The following is a 25,731-nucleotide window of genomic DNA, read 5'->3' as shown; positions in this document are numbered from 1 at the left end:
AGGCCACAGACACTTCATTTGCATAGTAGGCTATAGACACTTCATTTGCATCGTAGGCTATAAACACTTCATTTGCATCGTTTATTGACCAATTCCTGCAAGGTGCATACCGATCACAGGGCAGGTTACAGCCCAGGACCAGACAAAAAGTATCAAACCAAGTTGTTTACAGCTTGCCCAGAAAATATCAATCTGGACAAAAGTAACAAACCCTTCTGGGTAGGAAACTAGGGTAAAGGTAACTCCTCGGGCCTTAGGGGAGAAACCTCCAAGATGTTTTTCCAAAGAACCAAAGCAAAGGTCCACATAAAGGAACTCATTTCACCACAGCATCTCAGTTTCTTTTCCTGAAAACTGGGGATGATAGAACTTCATTGAGGATTGCCTTGAGGGCTGAATGAAGATAAATATGATTTTGAATATGATGAATATTAACATGGAAGAACAAAAGTAGAATGAGAGTAGATCAAGGAATTCAGAAAAATGAGGGCGAGCTGAGTTAGAGAAAAGGAGGAAGTTAAAAAATCAGTAAGTGTTACTGGAATAATGCTGTTGCCTCTCACTGGTCAAGAATGAGCAGGTAAGGCACGCAGCTTTCCACACGAGCAAAGCTTTATTGAAGAGGCTTGCAAGCGGAGACGAGGAGGGCCTAGAGCAATGCTTAACCTCATCTCACAGAACAAAAGATGGGCCCCGAGTTTTTAAAAGTTCTTGGGTGGGAGAAGATTCATGTTTATTCATAGACACAGGCAGAGATATGTTAACTAAGGTGCGCAAGCAGCAGCTTTCCAAGATGGCTCCTGTCCTGGAGGCCTCTGGGGTTTGTAGCAGGACTTATTATGGGGTGTTGCGCCTGCACAGTCTCTTGCTTCCCGGGTTCAATTCCCTGGCTGGGACTGTAGCCCCTCACTGCCCCGGTGGAAGGTCACACAGCGGCCACAGGTGGATGTTCTGCGCGTGTCCCTAGACCTGGTCTCCAGTTGCTTCTGAAACGCAACTTTAAAGAAGTTTGCAGGCTATTTTTAGATACCCTGCCCCATCGTTCTGGGGAATGGCTTTGTTTCTGCGCCCTGGCCCATTTCTTGTTACTTCGTTTGCAGATTTGGGGGCCCCTCTGTTTCGTGTCTTACTAAGTCTCTAGGTTCCACACTCAACCCCTTAATTACCTCCCTGATAGTATAGTCTGTTTCTCTTTTACTTGTTTCTCCTCTAACCACAGCAATCTTTTTGCTACTTCTCAAACAGGCACCCTCCGATCTCAGGGCCTTTGCTCCCTGTCTTATAAGGAAGGGGCAGCAAGGAAGAATGTGCATAGTTGACTAATAAAAATAATAGCCACTCGGCTGCGTACTTTTCAAGCACTACCTTATTTAATCAAACCACAGCCCTAAAAGACAGGTTATTTTATTATCCCACATTACTAGTAAATGGCAGGAAGGGCATCTGAACCCAGGTCTAGTGACAAAAAGGCCAGACTCCATTCAACTCATAAAGACAGGGTTTGCAATGGGGTTATCTCTCCTTCCTCCATCTCTTTGGTGGCCTGCCTTCTTTCTTTTCTCCGGCCTTTGTTTTACTCACTGGGCACGATCACTGCTCCAAATGCCCCCACCAACAAGTTCCCAATATGAGAATCTATTTTCTTATTCTTAATCTTGGTCCTGGAAATTCCTTTCCCTCCTGTCTTGCTCTCTATCCCCTCATTTTTGCATCCCTTAGGAAAGGACAAAGAAGGGGTATTTGAAGTGGTACAAAGGAATAGGAAGGAGAAATTTTAAAATGACAAATTTCCAAAATTATTTTATTACATCTAAATGCTAAAAGGAAGGTCAGGCTGGTTTGCAATTTAGGCAGATCAAAATGAATGATTTAACAGAAGGATAGTTAAGTTTCCATTCCAATCAACTTCCATCGATGTTGTCTAACTCAAGTCCCTTCTCATACATTTAAGCCATCTCACTTCCTTTTATCAATGATGGCTTCCACTGTTTTAATCAGAAGTTCAACAGGTAACCGGAGGAGTGATTATCTGGACACACAGGATTTCTTAGGGCAGGTGAGGCCCCCTCTTCTTGTACTAGTGTACATTTCAGGCTGGTTAATCATCACTTTTTCTCTTAGGCTTCTTCTTTTCAGTAGATCCTTCCAAGTCAGTGACTACATCAAGAATCTGTCTTAGGTAGTATTTGAACTCAGTGTCTAGAATGTACCCATAAAAAGAATGGTTGTTAGTAGAAAAAGGCTGAAACTTTGAAGGTTCTCATGAAAACAGAATGCAGGCCAACTAGACCCTACTCCCCATGCCTGTATTTAAGGCAAGCACTTTTTATTCTTTAAATGCCCTCCATGCGCCCTTTCTATTGACTCTAAGCGTCTTCACTGTATCTGAATTTGGGCTTGTAAGCTGCCAGAATCCAAGGCGCACCATTTTGAAGATAGTTCTACTCTTGGACCTTGGTTTCTCACGTGACTCTCAGTGGCCCTTATTTCAGGGTACATAGGTGCTTTCTCATAAATAAATGAGAAGAGGTCTGTATTTGCTGTTGTCTAGTTCCCGTAACTGACCTTGGTTTCTTAGGTCATTCCTCATTAACAGATTGATCGCATTAACCTGTCTGGGGTGGAAGTCTACAGAACTATGAGATTATCATGTGGGTCACACAACTGAGTTGGCTGGAGCCAACAATCACTGCTGTGTGGAAATGTGGGCCTGAGTGGAAGTGGAGCAAGATGATACCCAGGTTTCTATGCTATTTTTGGCTAAGAGAGGCCATAATTCAGATTTCTTGATTGCGGGGGGTGAAGGAAGGAGAAGAAGCCCTCTTATTATTTATTGGGAGTTGAAGTAATAATTCTAAACAACGAGTCTCAGGACAGAGGGCCACAATAGACATACATGTAAATTGCAACATGGAGCATTTTGTCTAGGAGGTAGGTATCTGGTACATCTGAGCTTCCTCCTGAGGGTAAATTGGAGTGACCCCATATTCGAAAGAGCATTTAAGATGTGGCATATGTCATACAGTTTTTTGGTGCCTGTTCAAGAATAATGTAAAATTCATAGTTACAGAAAGCAGGCAAACATAGCAAAACTTAGAACAAAGGGACTGACCGGTAGGTATAAGCTCTCTTTGGCTTCTAGGAGCTGGACATGTTTAAGAAACTTTCAACCTTTAGAAAAAGTAATTGTTGCTATTAATATTTTATATAGCATAGGATATATATCATAGGCTACCAAAAGAATGAAAAAATTTATCTTGGAAGAAGTACAACCAGAATGCTCCTTAGAAGCAAGGATGGGGATGGCAAGACTACGCCTCACATACTTTGGACATGTTATCAGGAGGGATCAGTCCCTGGAGAAGGACATCATGCTTGGCAAAGTAGAGGGTCAGTGAAAAAGAGGAAGACTGTCAACTAGATAGACTGACATAGTGGCTGCGACAATGGGCTCGAGCATAACAACGATTATAAGGGTGGTGCAGAACCAGGCAGTTTTGTTCTGTTGTACATAGGGTCACTATGAGTCAGGACCAACTGGACGGCACCTAACAACAACAATATGATGGGAAAATTATAACTATAGGTGGTGTCATTTTTTTCCTCTATTAGTATTGTGTTGGAGGAGCAAACTGAAATAAGCGAAAACAATCTATGAACCAGGAAGGAGAGACAGGGAGAAAATCATAAATGGGCCTTTTGGGGGGCAGATTTTAAAGTTTTGAAAGACACATATAAAAGTGGGGTAATATTAAGTGGGCAATATTGATTGGAGCTGGATTCTCTTTTATTAGAGGATATAGAAGTATCAGGAATAGCTAATAGAAATGCATTGTAACAACAATGAATTTAGAGAATGTGTGCAGTTCACCACAACTTTATGGAGAAGCAGACAAAATAAGGATGGGAAGACTGCAGAATATTTACTTTCTTGCAACCGCAGAAATGAGGTGATCCAAGAACACAGTTGAAGCCTGACCCAATGGAGTAGAGGGTCCAACAGAGGCTGAACTTCTCTTGCCTACTTCTGGTAGCCTGGTATCTGAGGCTTGATACCGAAGCAAAGGTAGTAAACAATATGTGGTCTACTTAACCCCACCTTGAGGGAATGTCTAGGAGTTGGGTATCCATTTATAATATAGACCAAGGTAAAGATGTGAGGAAACAAATTGGCACTCTTATGACAACTTCTGGGTGCTGCTGACATCTTACTTCTCCAACTGTCTCTGGCCAAAACCAGTAGATAATAAATCATAAAGTTGCCTATTCCCACACTCTTCTCTTGTCTATTCACTGGCCTCACTCACTGCGTGAACTGGGAAAATGAGTCAGCCCCCTTGGCCCCAATCCCTGTGCAAGCTGGCCTATCTAAGCCTCCTGCTGCTCAAATGGTGCTACTTTCCTTACTATTGCTAGTAGAAGAAATGGGTTTACCCAGAGAAGGAAGGAAAGCAAGGAACCAACAAATTGCAAAAAATAAATAATACTTGATCTTACTCACGATGATTAGGAAAATACTTGAAGTTAGCTTCCACCACCCTGTTGTTCAGTGGCTGGGTCCTACGGTAGTCATTGTGGAGCATCTCATTCTGGTGAGCGAACAAGGAGTTTTCTAGCGTCCAAACCTGCAGGCAACATGAAGTGAATTATAAAGGAGAAGGGGCACTGTGTAATTTGAAAGTTAGCAAACCCTGATAAAGCAGTTGTGAGAAGATCTCAAGCCCAGAGGTATTATTCCAAAACTCATTCCTCCATTCATTCTTGAAATAAGTATTTGATTTTTTCCCTATGAGTATTTGGTCATTAATAGAAGGGAGAGAAAGAAGTAAACAACAGAAATATACAAAGTGGCAAGCGTAATTTCTGTTGTTCTGAAAATGTCTTGATTTTGTCTACATTCTTGACAGGTATTTTTCCTGCATATACAATTCTAGGCTAGCTATTGATATCTCTCAGCACTTCGAAAATATGATTCCACTGTCTTCTGGCTTTCATTGTTGCTGTGTTGAGTCAACTCTTGGTCTAATTATACTTCTTTCATGATAATCTGTCTTTTCTCTCTGGTTGATTTGTAAATTTTCTCTTTGATGTTTTGTGATTTCACTGTGATGTATTTAATTGTGGGTTCCTTTTTATTTATCCTGACTCATGGGCTTCCTGAATATATGGTTTGATGTCTTTCAATTCTTCTGGGAAGCTGTCAGATAATATATTTTTTACATAGTAACTGCCCTATTCTGCCAGGTCTTTGAGCTTTGACTCCAGTGTTCCATGACTTGCAAGTCTATGAAAACCAAACTATAATTTCACCAGGTTCAGCAAATGGCCTCAAGTGAGAGCCAGCTGCAGTCCTGAGCTTATTTCTGAGAGTTCTCACTTTTATTTACATTATGGTCTCTGAATATTCTTTATTAATTTATGCATCTACTGATACTTCTTTTTTAAATATCCTAAAAAATCTCTGTGAAGCATGTTGTTTTTTTGTCTTTTTAAACCAGAATAACATCAGGTAACCTAGCCTGCCATACTAGCAGAATTCTATATTGTTTTTAATTTCACCTGTGAGCTCCCTTTTCATCTAAGAGCTATTTATGAAAATGTTTCCGAATTCCCAAATAAGTTGTTGTTGCTATTATTATACTTTTGGTGTTGATTTCCAGTTATTTTATAATATAATGAGAGTGTGGCTGATGAATTTTTTTTAATTTATTTTAATTTTCTGGTAGAATGATAGTTGGCTAATTCTTTTACCTATTGCATGGATATTTATAAAGAATGGGTATGCTGTTTTGAGTATGAAATTCTAGATGTGTTAATTAAATCAAGCTTAATTGTATTGTTCCAATCATTGATATTCCTATATTTTGGGCCTCCTTATCTGACAGATTATTTGGTATGTAAATATACATGATTGTTTGAACTTCTTGGTAGAAAATAAAATATTCCTTTGTCCTATTTAACACTTTTTTACCCTGAAGTCTACATTGTTTCATACTACTATTGCCATCCTTGATCTCTGTATGTTTACATTTGTTAGATTTTGCCACACTTTTATTTTCAGTCGTTGTTATTTTGTCTTATGATTGTCTCTGTAAAATGAAAGGAAAAAAAAAAACACCACTCTGGATTTTTTTTATCAGGGTTAAATGAGATGATGCCTAAAAACCTATTGTTATTGAGTCGATTCCGACTCATAGCGACCCAATAGAGCAGAGTAGAACTGCCCTATAGGGTTTCCAAGGAGTGGCTGGTGGATTCAAACTGCTGATCTTTTTGGTTAGCAGCCAAGCTCTTAACCACTGTGCCACTAGGACTCCAAGATGTTGCCTGGCATCTCAGTAATTACTCAGTCAGTTTTGCCCTGTGCATGTATATATGTGTGTGTGTGTGTGCCTAATTTGAGAGTCTTGTCTTTTTGTATTAAAACAATTTCCTCCTTTCAAGGTAAATGCCAAGTGAGAGTAGATAGCACATGATGTTTCTTATAATCAAACATGGTGTCTACAAGAACATGTTGCACGCAGATACAATTCAGACCCCTCTAGTTGGCAACATTTTTGTGTGTGGGTGTCCTTGAATAGAGATCTTTTCTACCTCTTTCCTGGAGTAGGAAAATGAAAACTTTAGGAACAAGAAACAAATGTTTGTTTCTGAAGAACATCACCCAGAAGGAAATGTCACCTTTGCCTTGAAACCTCAGTAACATTTGTGTCCCTTTTTTCAGGTCAACCAACATGCGCCAGTGCCGTGCTAGGGGACAAAAGACGACTGGCATAGCTCTTCTCCTCATAGGATTACAGGCATTTTAGAAGGTAAAGAGCTAAATGTGACATTATCCTTCTTGCATGAGACCATTTAAGAAGCTAGAATGTAAGCTCCATGAGGACAGGGGTTTTGTATATCAGGGGTCTAGAATGCTGCCTGGTGACAGCAACACTCAATAAATATTTGCCTTCACTACGTAACTCTTTTCCTATGACTTAGACCAGGCTCCACTTATGGTGCTTGCATCAACTCTTAAGTTCCTTGGATTCCTTGATGCCTCAGTTTCCCCATCCTAGCACTGCCTAGCACTAGTAAGACCACCACATGGCAATATAGGTGAGGCACAAGTATCCCTGTGGATGGCAAATGCCAGAGGAGCCCCAGGTATTGATATCAGGTGAGATTTCAGAGAGCACTCTTATTAACCAGGTGGTCCAAGGGGAGACTTTGGGAAAGCAATGCCACACATACCTGTGCACTGGAGAGCCTGACGGGCTCTGCCAGCACAAACCAGAGGACGTTCTCAGTACAGGGAGGAGTGGTGAGTGAGCCCAAGTAGGTATAGTAGTCATGGAGGTTCTCGGGCAGCATGTCCTTAATGTCAAGGCCAGCCAGGGTTGTGCTTTGTCCTAACCCAGGGGACAGGAGGAAAAAGGAATGTTAGGGAGCACAGGCTCAGACTTCACCACATTTGAATCTCCTGATTTAAGCAGAACAACCTAGAAGCTGATCATTGGGAAACATTTTCCCAGTTTGCTGCTTCCCGGAAGGGATTAAGAGCAGAGACTCTGGGGATGAACCTGCCCAGACGCCTCCTCTGGCTGAGTGGCCTTGGCTGGGCTTACCTCCTTCAAGGCTGTTTCCTGGTCTCTAAAATGAGGAGAATAAATAGGATCGCTGGGAGGGCAAAGGGGAATAATATTCATAAAGTTGCTGGTATAGAACATAGGGAAATACTTATAACTGCCATCATCATCATTATCATTAGACAAAGGATACATTTTATGATCAATAAAAGAAATAAATTATGACCCCTTGAGGCTTCTGGCTATGTACCAGAAAGTCTCAGTTTGGGGACATTTAGAGGTGAGTAGATAGAAAAGCAGAGTCAGATCCAAGCCAAGGTCCAAATGCCTGGTTCTGAGTTCTTCTTGCTATGTCCACTGGGAACCAAGCTTGGCTACAGGTGGGGTGTAGGGAGAAGATACTTCCACAGTGTGTAGGGAGAGGGCCCTCTGCAGGGTGTCTGAAGCCTCTGCAGTAGCCGCAGCCGTCACTGCATCTAGAGAGTTATTGTCTTGTTCACGTCAATGGCGCTTACCTCTGAGCTCAGCAAGAGAATATCAAAGCAACATGGAATTGAGTTGGATTTTGCTGCATCTTCTCTGAACACTTTTGCACTTTTTAATGGCAAAGAGGATGTAGTTTTTTACATATACACATATAGGCTTCTTCAACCAAGGCCATGAAGTCTGCATAATACCATGAATAAGCAAAAGATTTCTAAGTTGTTTTATTATTGGAAGAATTTTAAACCTCGGCATTGAATGAGGTTATGCCAAAAAAAAAAAAAAAAAAAAATTTTTTTTTTTTTTTTTATGCCAAGCAAGGACAAAATTGTGGCAAAATTGATGTTTAGAACAATAACCAGAAAAAGGCCAAGAGAACAGCTATATGGGTGGTGTGGGGTGTGGCCAGGATGGAAGCTGTGGTGTATGGTATAATGGAGGTACCTGCGAGGTCAATTAAGAGAAGAGTAGAAAAGTGGCCAATAGGGGCAACCTCACAGGCTCAGCAGAGTGGTAGGGCCAGATTAGAGTGGCATGGGGTGAGGAAGCACAACTCTTTCAAAAGAATCGGAAGAGTGGGGTGGAAGCAGGGGGTCTGGTGAGGGTCAAGAGATAGTTGTGTTTATGATTTGAGGTGGGGGATATTAGACTGATATGCTTGGGGGAATGACCCCATTGAGGAAGAATAGGAAATTAACAATACAAGAGAGAATGAATATAAAACAGGAGAAAAGGCCTGGAGAACAGCGTCAGTGCTCATGTGGAAGGAAGGGTTGGTCTTCGACAAGAGCAGGGATTTTTCATCCATTGTAACAGGAGACATGGGAGGAAGATGAATGAGTTTCTGACTGGCTGCTTCCACCTTCTCAGCAAAGTGGGAGGCAAGGTTATTAGCAATGAGGGAGGAGCTGGGGCCAGGGGGAGGGGGCTTCAGGAGGGAGGAAAAAAATGTGAAATAATAATTTTGGAGAGGGGAAAGCAAATGCCGAGAGTTAATATGGTAGGATTTCCAGGCAGTATTAGTATCTATTCATATTTATTTTTGTTTGTTTCAGTTGCTATGGAGTCATGGTGACCCCATAAAAGTAATACTAGTCACACGTTTTTGCGGCCTCTCTGTCCCGCAACATTCAGCTATTTGACCCCAGGTTCTGAGTACTTAAGAGTTGGTTTGGGGCTCTACCAGGTGAGTTTGTGGGTGGAAGGGTGAAGGCTTGAGAGTGTTTGTAGGGAAGTGTTATATTAATGACCCCCGGAGTCTAGGCTAGGTAAGGAGAAATGAAAGGATATTAGGGGTGACTAGTAGTGAGAATATGGAGGCCCTTGAGTGGGAGGACTCAGGTCAGAGGAATTACTGGTGGTGGAGGATGAGAAGGGGCTACTGAAGTCCCTGAGCTGGGAGGCTATGAAGTGAAGACTTCAGAGCTGACGTAGTTTTTGGTGATTACAGGGTCAGGGTTGTGCCTGAGAGTGGGTGGTAGCTCTGGCGAGGTATCTGGCTCCTGGGAACAGAGGGAAGGGGAGACCACCCCCAAGTGTCTGTGGGTCTAGGCGGGATGATGAGGTGCTTTGCTTTTGAGACTTCCCAGCTTGAAGCTAAGGAGAACATCTCTCTTTAGTAACCAGAATTGACTCTAAAATAAGGTAATCATTGCCAGCTCGGGCCAGATGTGAGCGTCACTTAACTAAAGAAATCCCTAGTTAGTGGAGTCCCTGGGTGGTGTAAACGGTTAGCATGCTCAGCTGCTAACCAAAAGGTTGGAGGTTTGAATCCACCCAGAGGTGCCTCAGAAGTAAAGCCTTGGTGATCTACTTCTAAAAAATCAGCCATTGAAAACCTTATGGAGCACAGCTCTACTCTGACACATGTAGGGTTGCCATGAGCCAGAGTCAACTCAATGGCAAGTGGGTTGGTAGTGGAACCCTAGCCATTCAGAAGTTTAGTCATGGCACACTACAGCTAGAGTTTATGACAGAGAAACTGGGCAGAGACGGGTGTGCTCCCCGGCAGGGCTTATCTGCCACCCTCCCCATCAGCTTTACCTTTTCCCTGCATCCTCCCCTGCCTTTTACTTCATTCATTCCTCCTGCTCATTCCTCTTCCCTCCTGCAACCGTGTTGGCTTCCCTTACCTGGATACCTGATGTTCTGCAACTGGGAAATGAGCTCACTGTAATATGTGTTTTCAATATTGTCCTGGACCTGTAGGAAAAATACACAGCAGTTAACATAAGTGAAGAGACCTCCAGCTCTGTCCCCACTAATCCAGCTGTTTTGTTTTCTAGCTGATTGGACAAAGCCTTGAAAGCAAGGAGGCAGCATGCCTCAGTTATGTTGGGGGGAGACCACCTGGTTATTCTCCGGGCTCCTAAGTCTCTTCAAGAGAGACATTCCCTGAAGCTTCCAGGGAAAGGAGATTTTCAGTAACTGGTGATGCCCGTAGAGAGTAGCCAAAGTCACTGCAAAAAAAAAAAAACCCCAACGAGCTTGTTTGGTGCGGTGTTGGTCACAGTCATGTTCATTATGATGAAAGTAGCTTGATCTCATGAGCTCCCTTCTTCCTCCTCGGGACTTTGGGGAGAAGATAGCCAGATGTTCAAGGCAAAACTGCCCCAGTTCCACCCACTGCCACACCATTCCTAAATTTTTGTATGAATGTTTATTTTTAGAAAGATAGAAAAGCAGCTTTTGGTGAAAAAGGTCTATTTTCAATGGTTCTTTTCAGTCAGTAGTGTTGATTCAGCCTCAAGTTCCTCTTCTACTATGCATAAATTCAAACTTTCTTGAATTTATGACTGTCGTTTTGTTGTTTGCTTTCTATATGTCTTATGACTTTTTTGTTCTTCTATTCCAGCTTTGTTGCTTTCTTTTTTGTTAAACAAATACTTTTCATCTACGATTTAAGCATTTTCAATTATTAGTGGTTGCACAAGTGATTACAATATACAATGTAATTTATCATAATCTACGTCAAATTAATACTAACTTAATTCCAGTAAAATATAGTAACTTCGCTCCAATACAGCTTGGTTTCTTCCCCCTCCTTTCTTCTATTTTTGTCATGTATATTACATCTACATATGTTATAAGGCCAACAATACAGTGTTTTAATTATGTTTTAAGCAATCTTATGTTTTTTAAAGAAAGTAAGTGGAGGAAAAAATAACTGTATTTTTTTATATTTACGATTTCCAGTACTCTTCATTTCTTTCTGTGGTTTTGAGTTACTGTCTGGTGTAATTTCCTTTCAGCAAGAAAGACTTCCTTTAGTATTTCTAACAACAAATTACCTCAGTTTTTTAAAATCTGGAAATGTCTTTATTTTGCCTTCATGTTTTTTGAAGGATAGTTTAGCTGGATATAGAATTCTTGGTTGACAGGTTTTTTTCCAGCACTTTGAATGTGTTTTTCCTCTGCCTTCTGATGACTTGCTTCTGATGAGCAGTCAGCCATTAATTGCGTTGTCATTCCCCTGTACATAACGAATCCTTTTTCTCTTGCTGCTTTTAAGATTTCTGTGTCTTTGGGCTTTCAGCACTTTGACTATGTTGTATCTAAGTGCTTATCTGACTTGGAGTTTGTTGAGTTTCTTAGATCAGTAGATTAATGTTTTTCATCAAATTTAGGAATTTTTCAGCTATTATTTCTTTATTTTTTTTTCTGCTACTTTATGTCTCTCCTCTCCTGGGGCTCCCATTACATATCTATTGGCATACCCCATGAGTCTCTAAGGCTTTGTTCATTTTTCATCAGTCTTTTTTCTCTGAACTTCAGATTGGATGATTTCTTCAACCTATCCTTAAATGCAGTGATTCTTCTGCCGTCTCAAATCTTCTTTGAGCCCATCTAGTGACTTTTTCTTTCTTTCTTTTTTAATTGTACTTTCAACTCTAGAATTTCCATCTGGTACATTTTTATAGTTTGTTTCTTTAGCAAGATTCAACCTTCCCCCTTTTTTTTAAGTCATTGTCTTATTTTCCTTTAATTATTAAAACATAGTTTCCTTCAATTTTTTGAACATATTTATAATAGTTGTTTTGAAGACCTTGCCTACTAAATCACTCTGGGCCTACTCAGTCATTCCTATTGATTGCCTTTTTTCCTAAGTATGGCTCACACTTTCCTATTTCTTTGCATGCCCCCAGTTTTTTGTTTTTGAAAACTAGACATTTTAGATAATATGTGGTGGCAACCCTGGATCTTGATTTTTTTTTTTTTCCCCCTGAGGGTTTTTTGTTTGTATATTTGTTTAGTAACTCACCTGGACTTAATCTTCAAGATATGTCTCCCCAGTAGTATCCAGCCACTGATATCTCTGCTCCATTTTTACTTATTTTTATATTTTAACCTGGCTTCCTGGGGGTCACCTAGAGTCAGCATAGCTTCATGGTGAGCCAATGATTGAGAAAGAGGTTATGCTGAAACCCCTCAACCCCTAAGACTTCCACCTTCTGCTGATGGATCTGTGTGTGGATTGAGAAACACATTCAAAGTTCAGACAGTTCTCAAGTCAGTCTCAGGTTTTACTTTCCACCAGTCCCTCCTGTAAAAACTACATAGTTCTCTCATTTCCAGAATCTCCTCATTCAATTTCTGCCTGGTCCACCACTGAGCCCAACTGGGATCACAGCCTCAGATTAACAGAGCTGCAAGTTTTCCTTGTTTGTTTTCTGAGTTTGTTTGTTGCTGACAGTGCCATGGCATGTGGGGTTCCAGTTTTCACCCCAAATCGAGTCAGCCCCTTCTGGCAATGAAGTTGCTTTTTTGTGATCAGCCCTGTCCTGATAAAACTACCTTACTGACCAAGCTAGGGTGGGGACGGAAATAGCCTCAAGCAAGAAGGCCATATACTCCCATAGTTCTTATTCAAAATTCTAGTCATTTTTCACAAATGCTTCTCAATTTGTTGTTTGCCTTTGGTCAGTTTCCAGAGTGCTGAAACGATTGTTTTTGACAATTTTACCAGCTTAATACTTATTTTGTGGGGATTGGATTTGTCAACCACTTCTCACTACCGTAGCCAGAAGTCCCCCCAACAGATTTTCTTAGAAATGCAGTGGTGTTTCCTTTGTCTGATGAAGTTATGGGACTTTCTCTCGCCCTTCAGACCAGGTGTGTCAAAAAAAAAAAAAACTAACTCATTGCCATTGAGTCAATTCTGACCCATAGCAACCCTATATGACAGAGTAGAACTGCCCCATAGGGTTTCCAAAGAACGCCTGGTGGGTTTGAACTGCAACCTTTTAGTTAGCAGCCATAACTCTTAACCACTGCGCCACCAGGGTTTCCAGGTGTGTCCAGTCAACTCTTTTGTGATTACACCTCTTTTAAGCCCACTTCTCCCAGTCCTCCAAGGCCCCTGAGGTTAATAACACAGGAGGAACACAGTGACTGTGAACAGGGCTGGAAAGGGGGTCAATCCTCCATCAGGTCAGGATCTCCAAGAATTGTGAGCTCGGGGAAGAATGAAGAGGGTTAGGAAGGAAGACCCTTTATCTAGACTTAATGCCATGTTTGGACATAAACTGATAACTTCAAATGCAGGCACATATGCGTAGTTTTGACTTACCTCACAGAAGGCTGCTATTACAGCCAAACCATCAGGGGCATCTTTGGCTATATTGTAGCTCTTGTATTTAGAGTTGTAGTGAACAACGTGAATCTGTGGGGGCAAGAAACGGTATGTCAATGGCAATTAATATAGACTTCATGAAAGGGGAGAAAAAAGAAAAGCACTTTTTCCAAGGCCTCAGACTGCCGCACACAACTTCTTGCCTTCATCTCCCTCCATCTGGGCTACAAACCCCATCTACCAAGACCATAAAATTCTCCAAGAATGGAAGGGGTTTGACTGGGATTCTGGGAAGATTGTAACCCGAGAGCATTTCCCTGACCCCTAACTCCTTCCCCAGCAGACAAACTGGCAGAGTCTAGAGGGATCATATGACGCCACCAGGTTCTCTGGGGTCTCTGGGGGTTAAGTAGGAATGAGTCTTTGTCCTTCTGGAGCAAAGAGCTAGGGACCAACAGCAGAAAATGTAGCTTCGCTTGTCTGAGGCCACAGCCGACTGTGGAGACACGTGGGAATTCATTTGAGGGCACTCATACTTGTCTCCTTGGTGCCAGGGTCCTGCGGGGGAGGGGAGTCTACACTATCCTTCCGAATGCGAAGAACCTAGAGGAGAATTTTGTTCCTTCTGGTCCAAAGAACAGAAACTACCAGGCCGCCCATGTTCATGGGGCAGCCACCACCCCATGGAACCTCACAGCCTGGTCTCCTGGGGCCATGGGCAGGTGGAGAAAACTAATACCTCATTTCAAGAGACACAGCAGCCAGAGAGAGGCAAACCAGACATTGAGCCAGAAGATGGGAAACTCTAGTGGGGAACAAATGGGCAGGGAGGCCCCCTTCAGATTAGGGAAGAGTCCAGCTCTGAGAAAAGTCTAAGAGAAGTGTCCCCTCTCATGGGTAGAGGACTTGACCATGAGTTTCTCACTCGACTCTGAGCTCTGTGAGGGCAGGGACCACATCTCCAGCAGCCAGCTCAGCCTGGCACAGAGCAACCATCTCTTGAAGGAAGTAGCTGCTAAATGACTACAGCCTCTGTATTATCCCGAGATCTTTGTCCCATAAGGGGAACCCCACCATGTGACTCACCCCTGCCCCCAAGGAGGCCACTGTAGACCTGCAGTCATCCTAAGGAGGAGTTGAGGCGTGAGAAGGCAGACAGAAAATCTAACAAGCAGAAGTCCAGCTGAAACCACGGAGACTGGTCCCGCCCTATGGCTTTGAGCTCCTGCCTTGCTGTGAATTCCATGGGGACAGGGACCCTGCCTGTACTCCTTACACAGAGTGTTGATCAATCCAATAGTTGCTGAATAAATGAAAAATAAACTTGATCTCAAGATGACTTGACTGTCATCATTACAAAAAGTCTTTTTAGCTGTTTTAATAAGGAAAGTCGGTCTTCATGATACCTCGATCATAAACCTCCTCCCGTCAATGGTGTGCTCGGAGCCGCTCATCTCCAAGGACCCGCCACCCCAGTGGAAGTGCATCTGCTCAGCGATGTACTCGGTGTCATCAGAGGCTGCCAAGCGCATGGTGGAAGGCAGCTTAATCTGCACTGGAAAGAGAGCAAGAGCGGGAATGGTGCAAAATGGGATGTGATTGGGTCACCTCCCAGGTCACCTGCCACTTGCCCACTCCCAGGACAAGCCAGTACTATAGACTGGCTTAGAATGCCATGAGCAGGGCCACCAGTGGGGAGGAGGTAGCTGGCACTCAGGGCACAGGGTGAGGTCAGGACAGGTACTGGGCGATGATGATGTTGGGCTGGGATAAGCACCTCTTCTCAGCACACGTCTTCCTGCCCAACATCAGAAGGTCAGGGGCAGGACCATGGAATGGCAGGTCCCAGCCTACTAGCCTTAAAAAAAATATGGCCAATAAGTGTAGAAACTCACAGCTCCACTCTCCATCCCTGGCAAAATTTGGAATTTATGCAAAGTGTAAGAATAATAAGTTGGGCCTTTTGTGGCTATTTTGATAAATCTTACTACCCAGAATTGTACTGTTTATAAGGCCACATTGAGAAAGCTCTCCTCTTGGTGATGTGGTTAAAACCCTCATTCCATGTAGCCTTCTAGAACTAACCCAATTTAAAAGCCAGCTCCACTTGAAGGTAATCCCTGCTGGGGTTCAACAAGTTTCTTTTATGGACAAGGAAATAGACTCAAGGGGGTGGGAAGACTGCTCTTAGTCATCAGTCAGGGGAAAAGCTGGGCCATGAAATGTGCATCTAGACGCCATCCAGAACTTTTCCCATTTCTCTGTGACATGGCTCACTTTGTCTTCCAAAGAAGAAACTGCACTCTACAGCAAGTTAGGGAATACACTATTGGTATTAGATTCTTGGTTTTGGATTTATGCACACTGACTGTGATCATCAATGGGTGTTAGGCTCTTGCTGATAGAAAAAATGGATCATTCTCCTAGCTTCCTCCTGCCTCATGCCCTACAACCAGTCACATCAGAGAAGAACTACAGACAGACAACTGTACTTGTTGGTTTCACTGACTCAGGCCCTAAGGAAATCTATATCTTTGGGAATGAGCTAGGCAAAAAGGAAAGGTGGAGAGTGACACTCAGAGAGTGACTAAGGCAAATATTCATGAAATTATGGAAAGGGACAGGCAGCATCTGTCCTACTGGCAAGGTCTTTCTATTTAAAGTCATCAAAGATGGTTCATGTTATGGATTGAATTGTGTCTCCTCGAAACATGTGTTGAAATACTAGCCCCCACACCTGTAAAGAAGACCCTATTTGGAAATTGGGGTTTTCTTTTGTTATGTTAACGTGGTCATTCCAGGCCACATTAGAGTAGAGTGGGTCCTAAACGTAATCACTTTTGCTTATAAAAAGAGCAGAACAGACCAAGACACAAATGGGGGAAGAGGAAGACCGATGTTGGAGACAGATGCATCTATCAGCCCAGGAACGCCAAAGATTGCTGGGAGCTACCAGAAGTTGAAATCAACAAGGAAGGATCTATCCCTAGAGCCATGCCCTGAATTTGCACTTCTGTCCGCTAGAACTACAAGAAAATAAATTCTGTTCTTTAAAGCCACCCATGTGTGGTATTTCTGTTATAGCAGCACTAGGTAACTAAGATGGTTATAAACAAATACATTTTCTTAAAAAGCAAATATTAGGTATTTGATGTCTGTCAGATGCCCTTTTTTCCTTCCAAATTGTCTAAAGGAGTGGGAAGCTATGATTAAATTCATAACATGATATGCCATAAGGCAGGAATCTTGCCTTGAAGACTTGAACGTGCCCTCTGTTGGTGGAGTTGCTTTGTATTTAGTGCTTAGGATGTTGTTGCTGGGTGCCAACAAGTTAATTCCAACTCATACTGACCCCACGTGACAGAGTAGTACTGCCTCATAGGGTTTCCTGGGCTGTAATCTTTATTGGAACAGATTAACAGTCTTCTCCCACAGAGCCGCTGGTGGGTTCGAACCACTGACCTTTCAGTTAGCAGCCAAACGCCTGATCATTGTACCACTAGGGCTCTGTAGGATGTGGTCAGCCTCAAAATCAACAGTCATATGAAAAAAATGGAAGCACCTTTAAAAAGAGATGTGTAGAATCAGCTGTGCAGGGAGCTGATTGGGGGATTAGGGAGCTCAGGACCCAGGCCAGGGCTTCCCCAGTGAACAGTTAGCACCACATGGACAAGAATAGGGATGCTGACAATGATGTTTTCCCAAAACACAATCCTCCAGAGACAGAATTTCTCAATTCTCAAGTGACATCCACAGGACATTGCAGGCAGCCTGGAGAAGGATAACAACTCTGAGCTTGTCACTGTGTCTTTGAAAAGGTGACACTGAGGTATTTGTCCCCAAATATCAACCTGATGAGCCACCTTCCAGATTCTGAAAATTGACTTTCAGGAGACATTGCATCCCCCTCACGGGCAATCAATTAAGCTGACCTCTTCTCAGACCACAAAAACAACATGATCTGAGCATTTTCTGCGCTCAAGATACAACCACCAATGTGGCAAGGTCATGAAGGCCAAAAAAAGATTGAGGAACTGGCAAAGATTGGAGGAGACTTGGGAAATATGACAACTAAATGCAGTGTGGGGACCTGGATTCAATCCTGGACCAGAAAAAGGCCACAAATGGGAAAAGTGATGAAATTCAAATAAGGCGTGTGGATTAGTCAATAATGTTGTATCAATGTTAACTCTGGGGTTTGATAATAATTATACTATGGTTATAAGATATGAATATTAGGGAATATCCCCTGAATATGGGAACTCTGTGCTATTTTTGCAACTTTTCTTTTCTGCAAGTAGAAAACGATTTCAAAATGAAAGTTAAAAAAAAAAAGGGAAAAAAGGGCATGCCAGCCTTCCCCACAGCCTTCAAAGATCAAAACCTGCTCTGAATCCTGAGGCCCACATGGTGGCCTATTTGAGGATTTATCCTTTTATGTACCAGTCTTTTCCCTTCAAATACAATGAACATTTTTAAGCACCTACTCTATGCCAAGTTCTGTGCCTGGTATTGTGGGAGAAAGATGAATGAGAGATTGTCTCCACTCTCAAGGAACTTAATAGATGGAGCGGCAGGTAGTTAAGTATTAAGAGAACAGTGTTGCCCGGCTACCATTACTAAACATTTTGATTAAAGATTCTCTTGAAGAATCCTGGTCAAAAGGGGGAAAATGAAGAAGAGAATTTAACATTCTCATGAAATTTAGACTTTCTGGAGCCATGGGGGCTGAATGAACCCCTGAAACTATTGTCCTGAGATAATCTTGAAACCTGAAACCAAAACTATCCCCTGAAGTCTTCTTTAAACCAAACAACAGTTGAGCTTAATTAGTAAAGAATGTCTACCTTGAGCATTGTGTTGTTTTAAGAACTGCCTATATGGGATCAACTTGACAACAGTGACTTGAAAAATTAGATAGGAACCTTAGGGAGTAGTGATTTTATGTTGATAGGGGAAGAACAATTTGGAAAAGGAGGGTGAGAATAGTTGCACAACCTGAAGAATGTAATTAATGTCACCGGATTGTACATGTAGAAATTGCTGAATTTGTGTATGTTCTGCTGTGTATAGTCTCAACAACAACAAAAATAAAATAAAATAATTTTGAAAAAGAGAGAATGTGTGTGTTGCTTTGTCCACTGAACACGAGAGGCCCAGTGCCTTGGCCTTTTTCCACTGAACACAAGAGGCCCAGTGCCTTGGCCTTTTTCCACTGAACACAAGAGGCACAGTGCCTTGGCCTTTTTCCACTGAACACAAGAGGCCCAGTGCCTTGGCCTTTTTCCACTGAACACGGGCCTTTAAGCTTTTCTGGAGTCTATGAAAATGTATTCTTGGATATTTAAATATATATATATTTGTCCCACAGCTGTTGTCAGCCTTCTTGTCTGAGGCCTTGAGCTCCAAGGCTGGGCTCTGCATCTCTGCTCCTGCTGCTCCTGGTGACCATCACCTGCCTTCCCCTCTGCCAGTGAGGGGCTACTGGGACTGGGAGCCCCTTGCCCACCCCTTACCTGTGTGGCCATTGTTGGTTATGGAGAACTTGCCCTGCTGGGCCTCGTACCCCTTCAGTTTCAGTCCTTTCAAGGTGGGGTTGTACCGCACCCTCTTCTTCTGCAGGTTGATGGGTGACTGCCTCTTCCCGCCACAGGCGGGGTAGTAGCTTGGCCAGTGTTCCTGGTCCAGTGCCCCCTCTGAAACATGAGAGAGCAAGCAGGGTGCAGGTGAAGGGGCTGCCCAGGTTGCGCCCACCAGCCACCTCACACAGGGCTGAGGCCAGGGCCTGTGGAAGGAGGCTAAACAGACTTTTAAGTGAACCCCAAGGGCCAGGGTGTTTTGGAGTACTGGTTCTGATTTCTAACTTTCATGTTGCAGCTTGCAACCACACTGGACCTGGGAGCATGGCTTAGTGCTTTGAAAGCAATGGAAGTCTAATACATAGCTTTTTTTTCCCCCCTTTGTATTATTTTTCAGCTGAAATCCTTGGGCATGGTTATTACCATGTTACTTCAGGGGCTTTTCCTCCTTTCCTCTGAATGGCACAGCTTTCCTTTCTAAGCCCGCAACAGTAACACAGCCCCCTCCAGCTCAGGCGGCAGGATCTCCCTCATGTTTTCCTGCGCCCAACCCCTTTTACAGTTTCATGGAATAGAAAAGACCACCTGGATGACAGCTATACCTATGAATTGAGGGCGACTAAGGAAGAAAAAAAATTTTTTTTTTTAAGGAAGTGTTAAAGAGCCCTGGTGGCGCAGTGGTTACACGCACGTCTGCTAATCAAAAGGTCGGCAGTTTGAACCCACCAGCCATTCTAAGAGAGAAAGAAGTGGCAGTCTGCTTTGTAAAAATTACAGCCTTGGGAACCCTATGGGGCAGTAGCAATGGGTTTTGGTTAAGGAAGCATTAGGTTTAAAAATGACATTGAATGACAAACTAAAAAATCTTTTCAGATTAAAAAAAAAAAAAGTTTCTCTTTATAAAGAGGTTGAGTAGTCCCAGGGGCAGGGATGGTGATGGAGGATGACTTAGCCCCTCAACAACTGTGGACCCTGGTTTCACCTGCTTGCCTGCCATTGGGAACCCAGGTTCTCCTTCCCCACTTTAGGGAGTAGCTTTGTGGTAAGTGCACAGCTTGTTTAACAAAGGAGTTTGTGGTTGGGCCTCTCACCACTTGTTGGTTTTGCAGTCAATAGAAAAGTGGATTCTTTATTTCCCTGCTCTTCTCTTCACTATTTAATAATAAAAAACAAAACAAAGCCAGTTGTGGTCCTGTCAATTCTGATTCATGGCAAACCACACCCCACCCCTCGCCATGTGTATCAGAGTAGAACTGTGCTTCACAGGGTTTTCAATGGGTGATATTTCAGAAGTAGATCTCCAGACCTGTCTTCTGAAGCTCCTCTGGGTGGACTCGAACTCCAGTCTTTCTGGTAGCAAGCAAGAGCATTAATTGTTTACACCACCCAGGGATTCCATCTAATAATACAAACCAGTTTTTAAACAATTTTTTTTTCCAGAAGCAGGATACCAGAACCAAGGCAAGAGGCTCCAAGAGCTGCCCCTTCATAAATTAGAATGCCTTGGCCCACGCCCCTACCAATATTGGGGTGTCTCTCAAGTAATTCCTGAAGGCACTTGCAGTAGTCCCTGGGAAGTTCTCTGGGGCCTCTGGTGGTTTCCCAGGGAGCACACAGTCTCAGAGGCAAGGCTGAGCCTGGAAAGGACAAAACTGTCATTGTTTTATTCCTCTCTCTTCCTTAACCTCTGAACCACCCCAGTACAGGTGGGCCAGGTGAGTCAGAAAGCCCCAGGGTCTTTGTGTGACAGGCAGGTGTATGGAATTCCTCTGCTTGCAAACTGAATGGTTGATCTGAGTGCACAGTCCTGCCTTCTGAAGCTGGACTTTCTGACCCTCACATCATGTCCCTGGACTTAACAGGATATAGCGTTCACCTGCGTTTATGCTTTGCCAGATGCCTGGGTCAAGGGCAGATTGTACCAAGAGCAAGCTCAACCCCGCATTTGTTCTTGCCTCTGCCAGTGGTCACAAGCCTCCTCTCCTCTTGGGCCCTCATCCCGTGTATACTCCCAGTACGGAAAAGAGGGGCAGGAGTTCTGTCAGGCGCCACATGGTTTAGTGTCCACAAACTCCACAGGCTTAGCTTTCCTGTCTTTGGGTCACATGTGATCCAGAGCCCATGCTAAATGCCAGCATTTTCTATTTCACCTTTGAAAGTTGGGTTTCAGATAGTGTGCACGTTCAATTCTCATCAGGGTCATTGCCACCAAGAGAGGGCAGCCTGGTGGCCACCTAAAGGTAGCTGGTGTTCTCATCAAGCCAAGATGTTCAGGGTGAACACTGTGTATCACAGCATTTCCAAGAAGGAAGACTGTCACCAGGCTACAGCCCCCTCTGGGAGGCTACAGGACATCCTTTGTAGCAACCTCCCTTTCCACTCACGCAGACCAATAAAGCAAGCGGTGTTGTAATCAGAAGCGGTGAGCGGGCTCTCGAACGGGCCAACACTGTAGGTGGGAAAGGGCTTGGAGCAAAAAAACCTGCAAGTGAGGAAGGGACTGGTGATGGGGGAGAACTATTTTCTCTTTTCCTTAATCGAAACTTAAGTTCGGCTTGTTCTCCATGCCTTCCAAGACATTGAAAACATGGTGTCTGAACCCAGCATGAGCAACAGAAGAACACAAAATTATGAGTAGTCCACCTGGCCATGCTGAAAATACCAGGTGTCTCTCTCTTTCCCCAAGAAAGGGAGTTGCACTCTTTCTGTAGAGAGAAGGGTGGGGGCTTACCTGAGTAGGTCCACTCAGACCCATGCTGGGCCAGGGCACCGAGGAACAGGGACAGCAGAATTGCCAGCACCCTCATGGCATCCAGGTCAGGAATCAGGATGGAGCCCAGGGAAGCTCTTCTTTTAAAGGTTCAGAAACTGTAAATAACAATTCACCGAGTCCAGTTGGCGGATCCAGCCTTTGCTGCACCCACTGAAACAATAACAGCCTCCCCACAAGGGCCTTTCTGAGTTGGCTCCATTGGCCAGGTGCCTGGCACACTCACCTGATCTCCTCCCGAGTCATTACCACAGCCAATTAGTCCCTGGGTTTGGATATTAAAGTTCTTCACTTATGAAAACTCACTTCTGAGGCCACACAGTACAGCCTTTGTGGACCAGGTCCACGGGAGAGGGAAAATGCCCATGGCAGTGAGGAGCAGGTAGCAAGGGCTTCTCCAACAATGGCACTTCCTGTCCCCTCGCCCCTGGCAAACGGAGCACTGGGAGCTGGTGAGGGGCATCGCAAGTGCCCTGGGAGCCCTGGCCAGATCCTGCTTGGTATTTTCTGCCTGTCTCAGTAGGGACACCAGCCAGCCCTCTAGACTTCTGCTGACCACAGCCAGTTGCTGTTGTTGTTAGTTGCCAACGATTCAGCTCCGACTCATGGCGACCCCATGTCTGCAGAGTAGAACTGTGCTGCATAGGGTTTACAGGCCGTGACCTTTTGGGAGCAGATTGCCAGTCTTTTCTTCCAAGGCACTTCTAGATGGGTTTGAACTGCCAACCTTTTGGCTAGTAGTCAAGTGCTTAACTCTTTGCAACACCCAGGATTCCTAACCACAACCAGACACCCGGGGAAATGGCCAGGGCTCCATGTTCTCCATTTCTGGCATGAAATGGAGGACCCCATCTGGAGGCAGTCATGTGCTTATCTTCATCCTGAGTTGGTGGTTGACTCTGAGCCCAAGCATACAGCTCATGAGCCACATCCCAGCACATGCCTCAGGGCCATCCCAGCAAGTGTGGGTGTCCGTGTTTCTCCACAGGAGGTATTCCTTCCGACAGCTGCAGTGCCCTCAGTCCCACCCAAACCAACCAAACATGTCTGATCAATGGGTTGCCTAATCTGTGTGTGTCCACTTGGGTAAACAGTCCTTGAAATTTACTGAGGGGGAAACTTTGGAGTTTATGCCTGCTGACAGGCAGGTGTTCCCCATGACCTTCATAGAGGGCAAAGAAGACAGAGGGCAGGCGGAGTTCCCACAGGGCACCTGCAGCCCAGGGCGGATACAGAGGCGTGTCCTGTTCAGGCAGAATTAAGCCTCTCCCAGGCCTCCTGCAGCTCATTGCTCACTTTCCCAGGAGTCAGAGGGGTGATGGAAAGGCAAGAGGGCACTGGCAGCATGTTTTCCAACAAGGACACTGAAGGTGAATACAGGAGCTCCTGGATATTTCAAAAGGGCTCCCTGTTGTCATTTAAATAGGGAATATCAGTTGCTGCAAAGATCCCTCTGAAACCACAATGCTCAGCAGCTAAAAGAAATCTCAAAGGAAGCAAAGCATGCTTTAGAGCAAGCGTTCTGAGGCCACACTGCCAGGGTTCAGGCCCAGCTCTGCCACTTACCGGCTGTGTGACCTTGGGCAAGTTATTTAACTTCTCTGCACCTTGGTTTTCCCATCTAGAGGTCAATGATAATACCTTCCTCTTGGAATTCAACAGTAAATCTGCCTGCAACACTGGGAGCCGTGCCTGGCAAATGACATGTGTCAGCCATAATTATCTATTCAGTCCCTCATTTTATGGGAAAAAGAAGTGACTTACCATTGTCATCCAGAAAGTTAGTAAAGAAACATGAGATAAAAACCAAGGAATCGGAATCTCCAACTCATGGAACTCTCCCTCTTTTTTTCTTCTTCTTTTTTTTTGGTAATCATCTAAATGTCTCTGAAACTTAAAATATTTTGATGCAAGTTTAAACTTACAGAAAATTTCCTATTTAATTCCAAGAATTTCCATTAATCCCTTTACCTAGATTCTCTAATTGTTAACATTTTGCCCTATTTGCTTTATCATTTTGTGTATATATGTGGATTTCTTTTTTAATAATTTATTTTCTTTTTTGTCATTGAAAATATATACAGAAAAACACACCCATTAAGAAATTTCTACATGTACAATTCCGTGACATTGATTATATCCTTCAAGTTGTACAACAATTCTCACCCTCCCTTTCCAAATTATTCCTCCCCCTTAACATAAACTCACTGCCTCCTAAGCTTCCTATCTAACCTTTTCTGGTGCTTTTTCATCAGTTTGATCCCCTACATATAGACAGTCCTTTAAAAGAGCACAATGTTCATGGTAGACAGTCTTCACTAATTAAGCTCATCTTTTTTTTTTTTAATATTTGGTTTGGAAACCCTGATGGTGTAGTGGTTAGCTGCTAACAAAAAGGTCGGCAGTTTGAACCTACCAGGTGCTCCTTGGAAACTCTGTGCAGCAGTTCTGTTCTGTCCTATAGAGTCGCTATGAGTTGAAATCGACTCAACGGCAATGGGGTTTTTTGGTTTTGTTATTTGGTTTAAGGAGCCCTGGTGGTGCAGTGGTTAAGCACTCAGCTGCTAACCAAAAGGTTGGCAGTTTGAACCCACCAGCTGCTCAGTGGGAGAAAGGTATGGCAGTCCACTTCTATCAAGATTTACAGCCTCAGAAACCCTATGGGGCAGTTCTACTCTGTCCTGTAGGGTCACTAGGAGTCGGAATCGACTCGCTGGCAACATTATTATTTTGTTTAAAGAAGACTTCAGGGGATATCTTTGGTTTATGGTTCCAATATTATCTCAGGGCAACAATTTGGGGGGTTCATTCAGCCTCAATGGCTCCAGAAAGTCTGGATTCCATGAGAATTTGAAATTCTGCATGGACCTCCTTTCCAACATATTCAGAAATTAGAACCTCTCCTTCAGCCCTGCCTGCCTGTGCCCATGGCCCTGTGAGAAGGGCCGCCTTGGAGATCACATGACACAGGTGCCCCCGGCCCCCCCTGCTGCAAAGAGCAAGGATGGGCATCATCCTTAGACCCGCCAGGAACCTCTGACATTGATCTGGCAAGAAAACATGAGTTGAGCCCGTCCAAATTGTTTTCTTGGAAATCTGAATTGGGAAATGCAGAAAGAATTAGGCAGCTGGGATGGGGCTGATGCTGAAAAGCCACATTGCCACAGAAGATCCCAGGGAGGTTTTGATACGCAGATGCAAAGGGAGGCGCAGTGAGGAGAGGGTCTGAGTGAGCCTGAGCTGTGGGCAGAGAAACTGCAGAGAGAGGGAGGGAAGAAAGGGCTGTGGTGTGTGAAGAAGAGGCCATGGCACGTGACAGAAGACCTGACCCTCAGAGAAAGGGGGCTCCAGGGGGAGGAGTCTACACAGTCCAGGACGAGGAAACAAAGAGTGTCTGCCACTACTGATGACTCTGCATCTCCACCTCCCATAGGGTTCCACTGTCCTTTGATTAGTGTTTGGGATTCCCTAAAGATCCCTGCTGCTTTTCTTGCCCCCTCCAACCCCATATCCTGACAGTAAGTGCACTGTTACTGTTGGGAGTCTAATTTTAGCAACCCCACTGCAGACCCCACTGCAACGGGCCCATCCATCTGTTCAGCGATCTGTGCAGCTGGCCAGTGTTGAGAAGAGGTGGTTAAAGTGAGTAAAAGCCAAAGAAGCCAGCTGCTGGGGAGTCAGCTCTGACTCACGGTGACCCCATGTGTGACAGAATACAACTTTGCTTCATAGAGTTTTCAATGGCTGACTTTTAGG

The 25,731-nt window shown here is 43.9% G+C and overlaps 1 protein-coding gene across 2 annotated transcripts; it reads right to left on the bottom strand.

The window, feature by feature from the left end:
• Positions 1-1,773: 1,773 nt before the first annotated feature.
• Positions 1,774-22,104, bottom strand: CA6 (carbonic anhydrase 6). 2 transcript variants are annotated; one of them, XM_049877822.1, is made up of 8 exons: positions 21,937-22,103; positions 19,143-19,322; positions 15,033-15,181; positions 13,624-13,716; positions 10,187-10,256; positions 7,237-7,394; positions 4,502-4,625; positions 1,774-2,199 (listed from the first exon to the last, which is right to left on the bottom strand). In XM_049877822.1, the coding sequence occupies exons 1-8, from the start codon at positions 22,010-22,012 to the stop codon at positions 2,099-2,101; spliced, it is 951 nt and encodes a 316-aa protein (XP_049733779.1). In that variant the 5' UTR covers positions 22,013-22,103; the 3' UTR covers positions 1,774-2,098. The 2 variants fall into 2 exon arrangements, with proteins under 2 accessions (XP_049733779.1, XP_049733780.1); XM_049877823.1 differs by having other exon boundaries at positions 2,113-2,199; positions 4,498-4,625; positions 21,937-22,104.
• Between the last annotated feature and the right edge of the window lie 3,627 nt (positions 22,105-25,731).

The sequence above is a fragment of the Elephas maximus genome, chromosome 3, assembly GCF_024166365.1.
Source record: "Elephas maximus indicus isolate mEleMax1 chromosome 3, mEleMax1 primary haplotype, whole genome shotgun sequence".
In the NCBI taxonomy this organism is placed as follows: Eukaryota; Metazoa; Chordata; class Mammalia; order Proboscidea; family Elephantidae; genus Elephas; species Elephas maximus.
Note: the sequence above shows the minus strand (reverse complement) of the source record. Positions and strands in the feature narration are given on the sequence as shown.

Bases quoted from the DNA above. Each gene is read 5' to 3' on its own strand.
- CA6 (XM_049877822.1), bottom strand. From the start codon at position 22,012: ATGAGGGTGCTGGCAATTCTGCTGTCCCTGTTCCTCGGTGCCCTGGCC. The intron at 15,182-19,142 runs GTAAGGGGTGGG...CTCTCTTTCCAG, and splicing joins AACCAACAATGGCCACACAG to TGCAGATTAAGCTGCCTTCC. The intron at 13,717-15,032 runs GTATCATGAAGA...TTGCCCCCACAG, and splicing joins GGAGGAGGTTTATGATCGAG to ATTCACGTTGTTCACTACAA.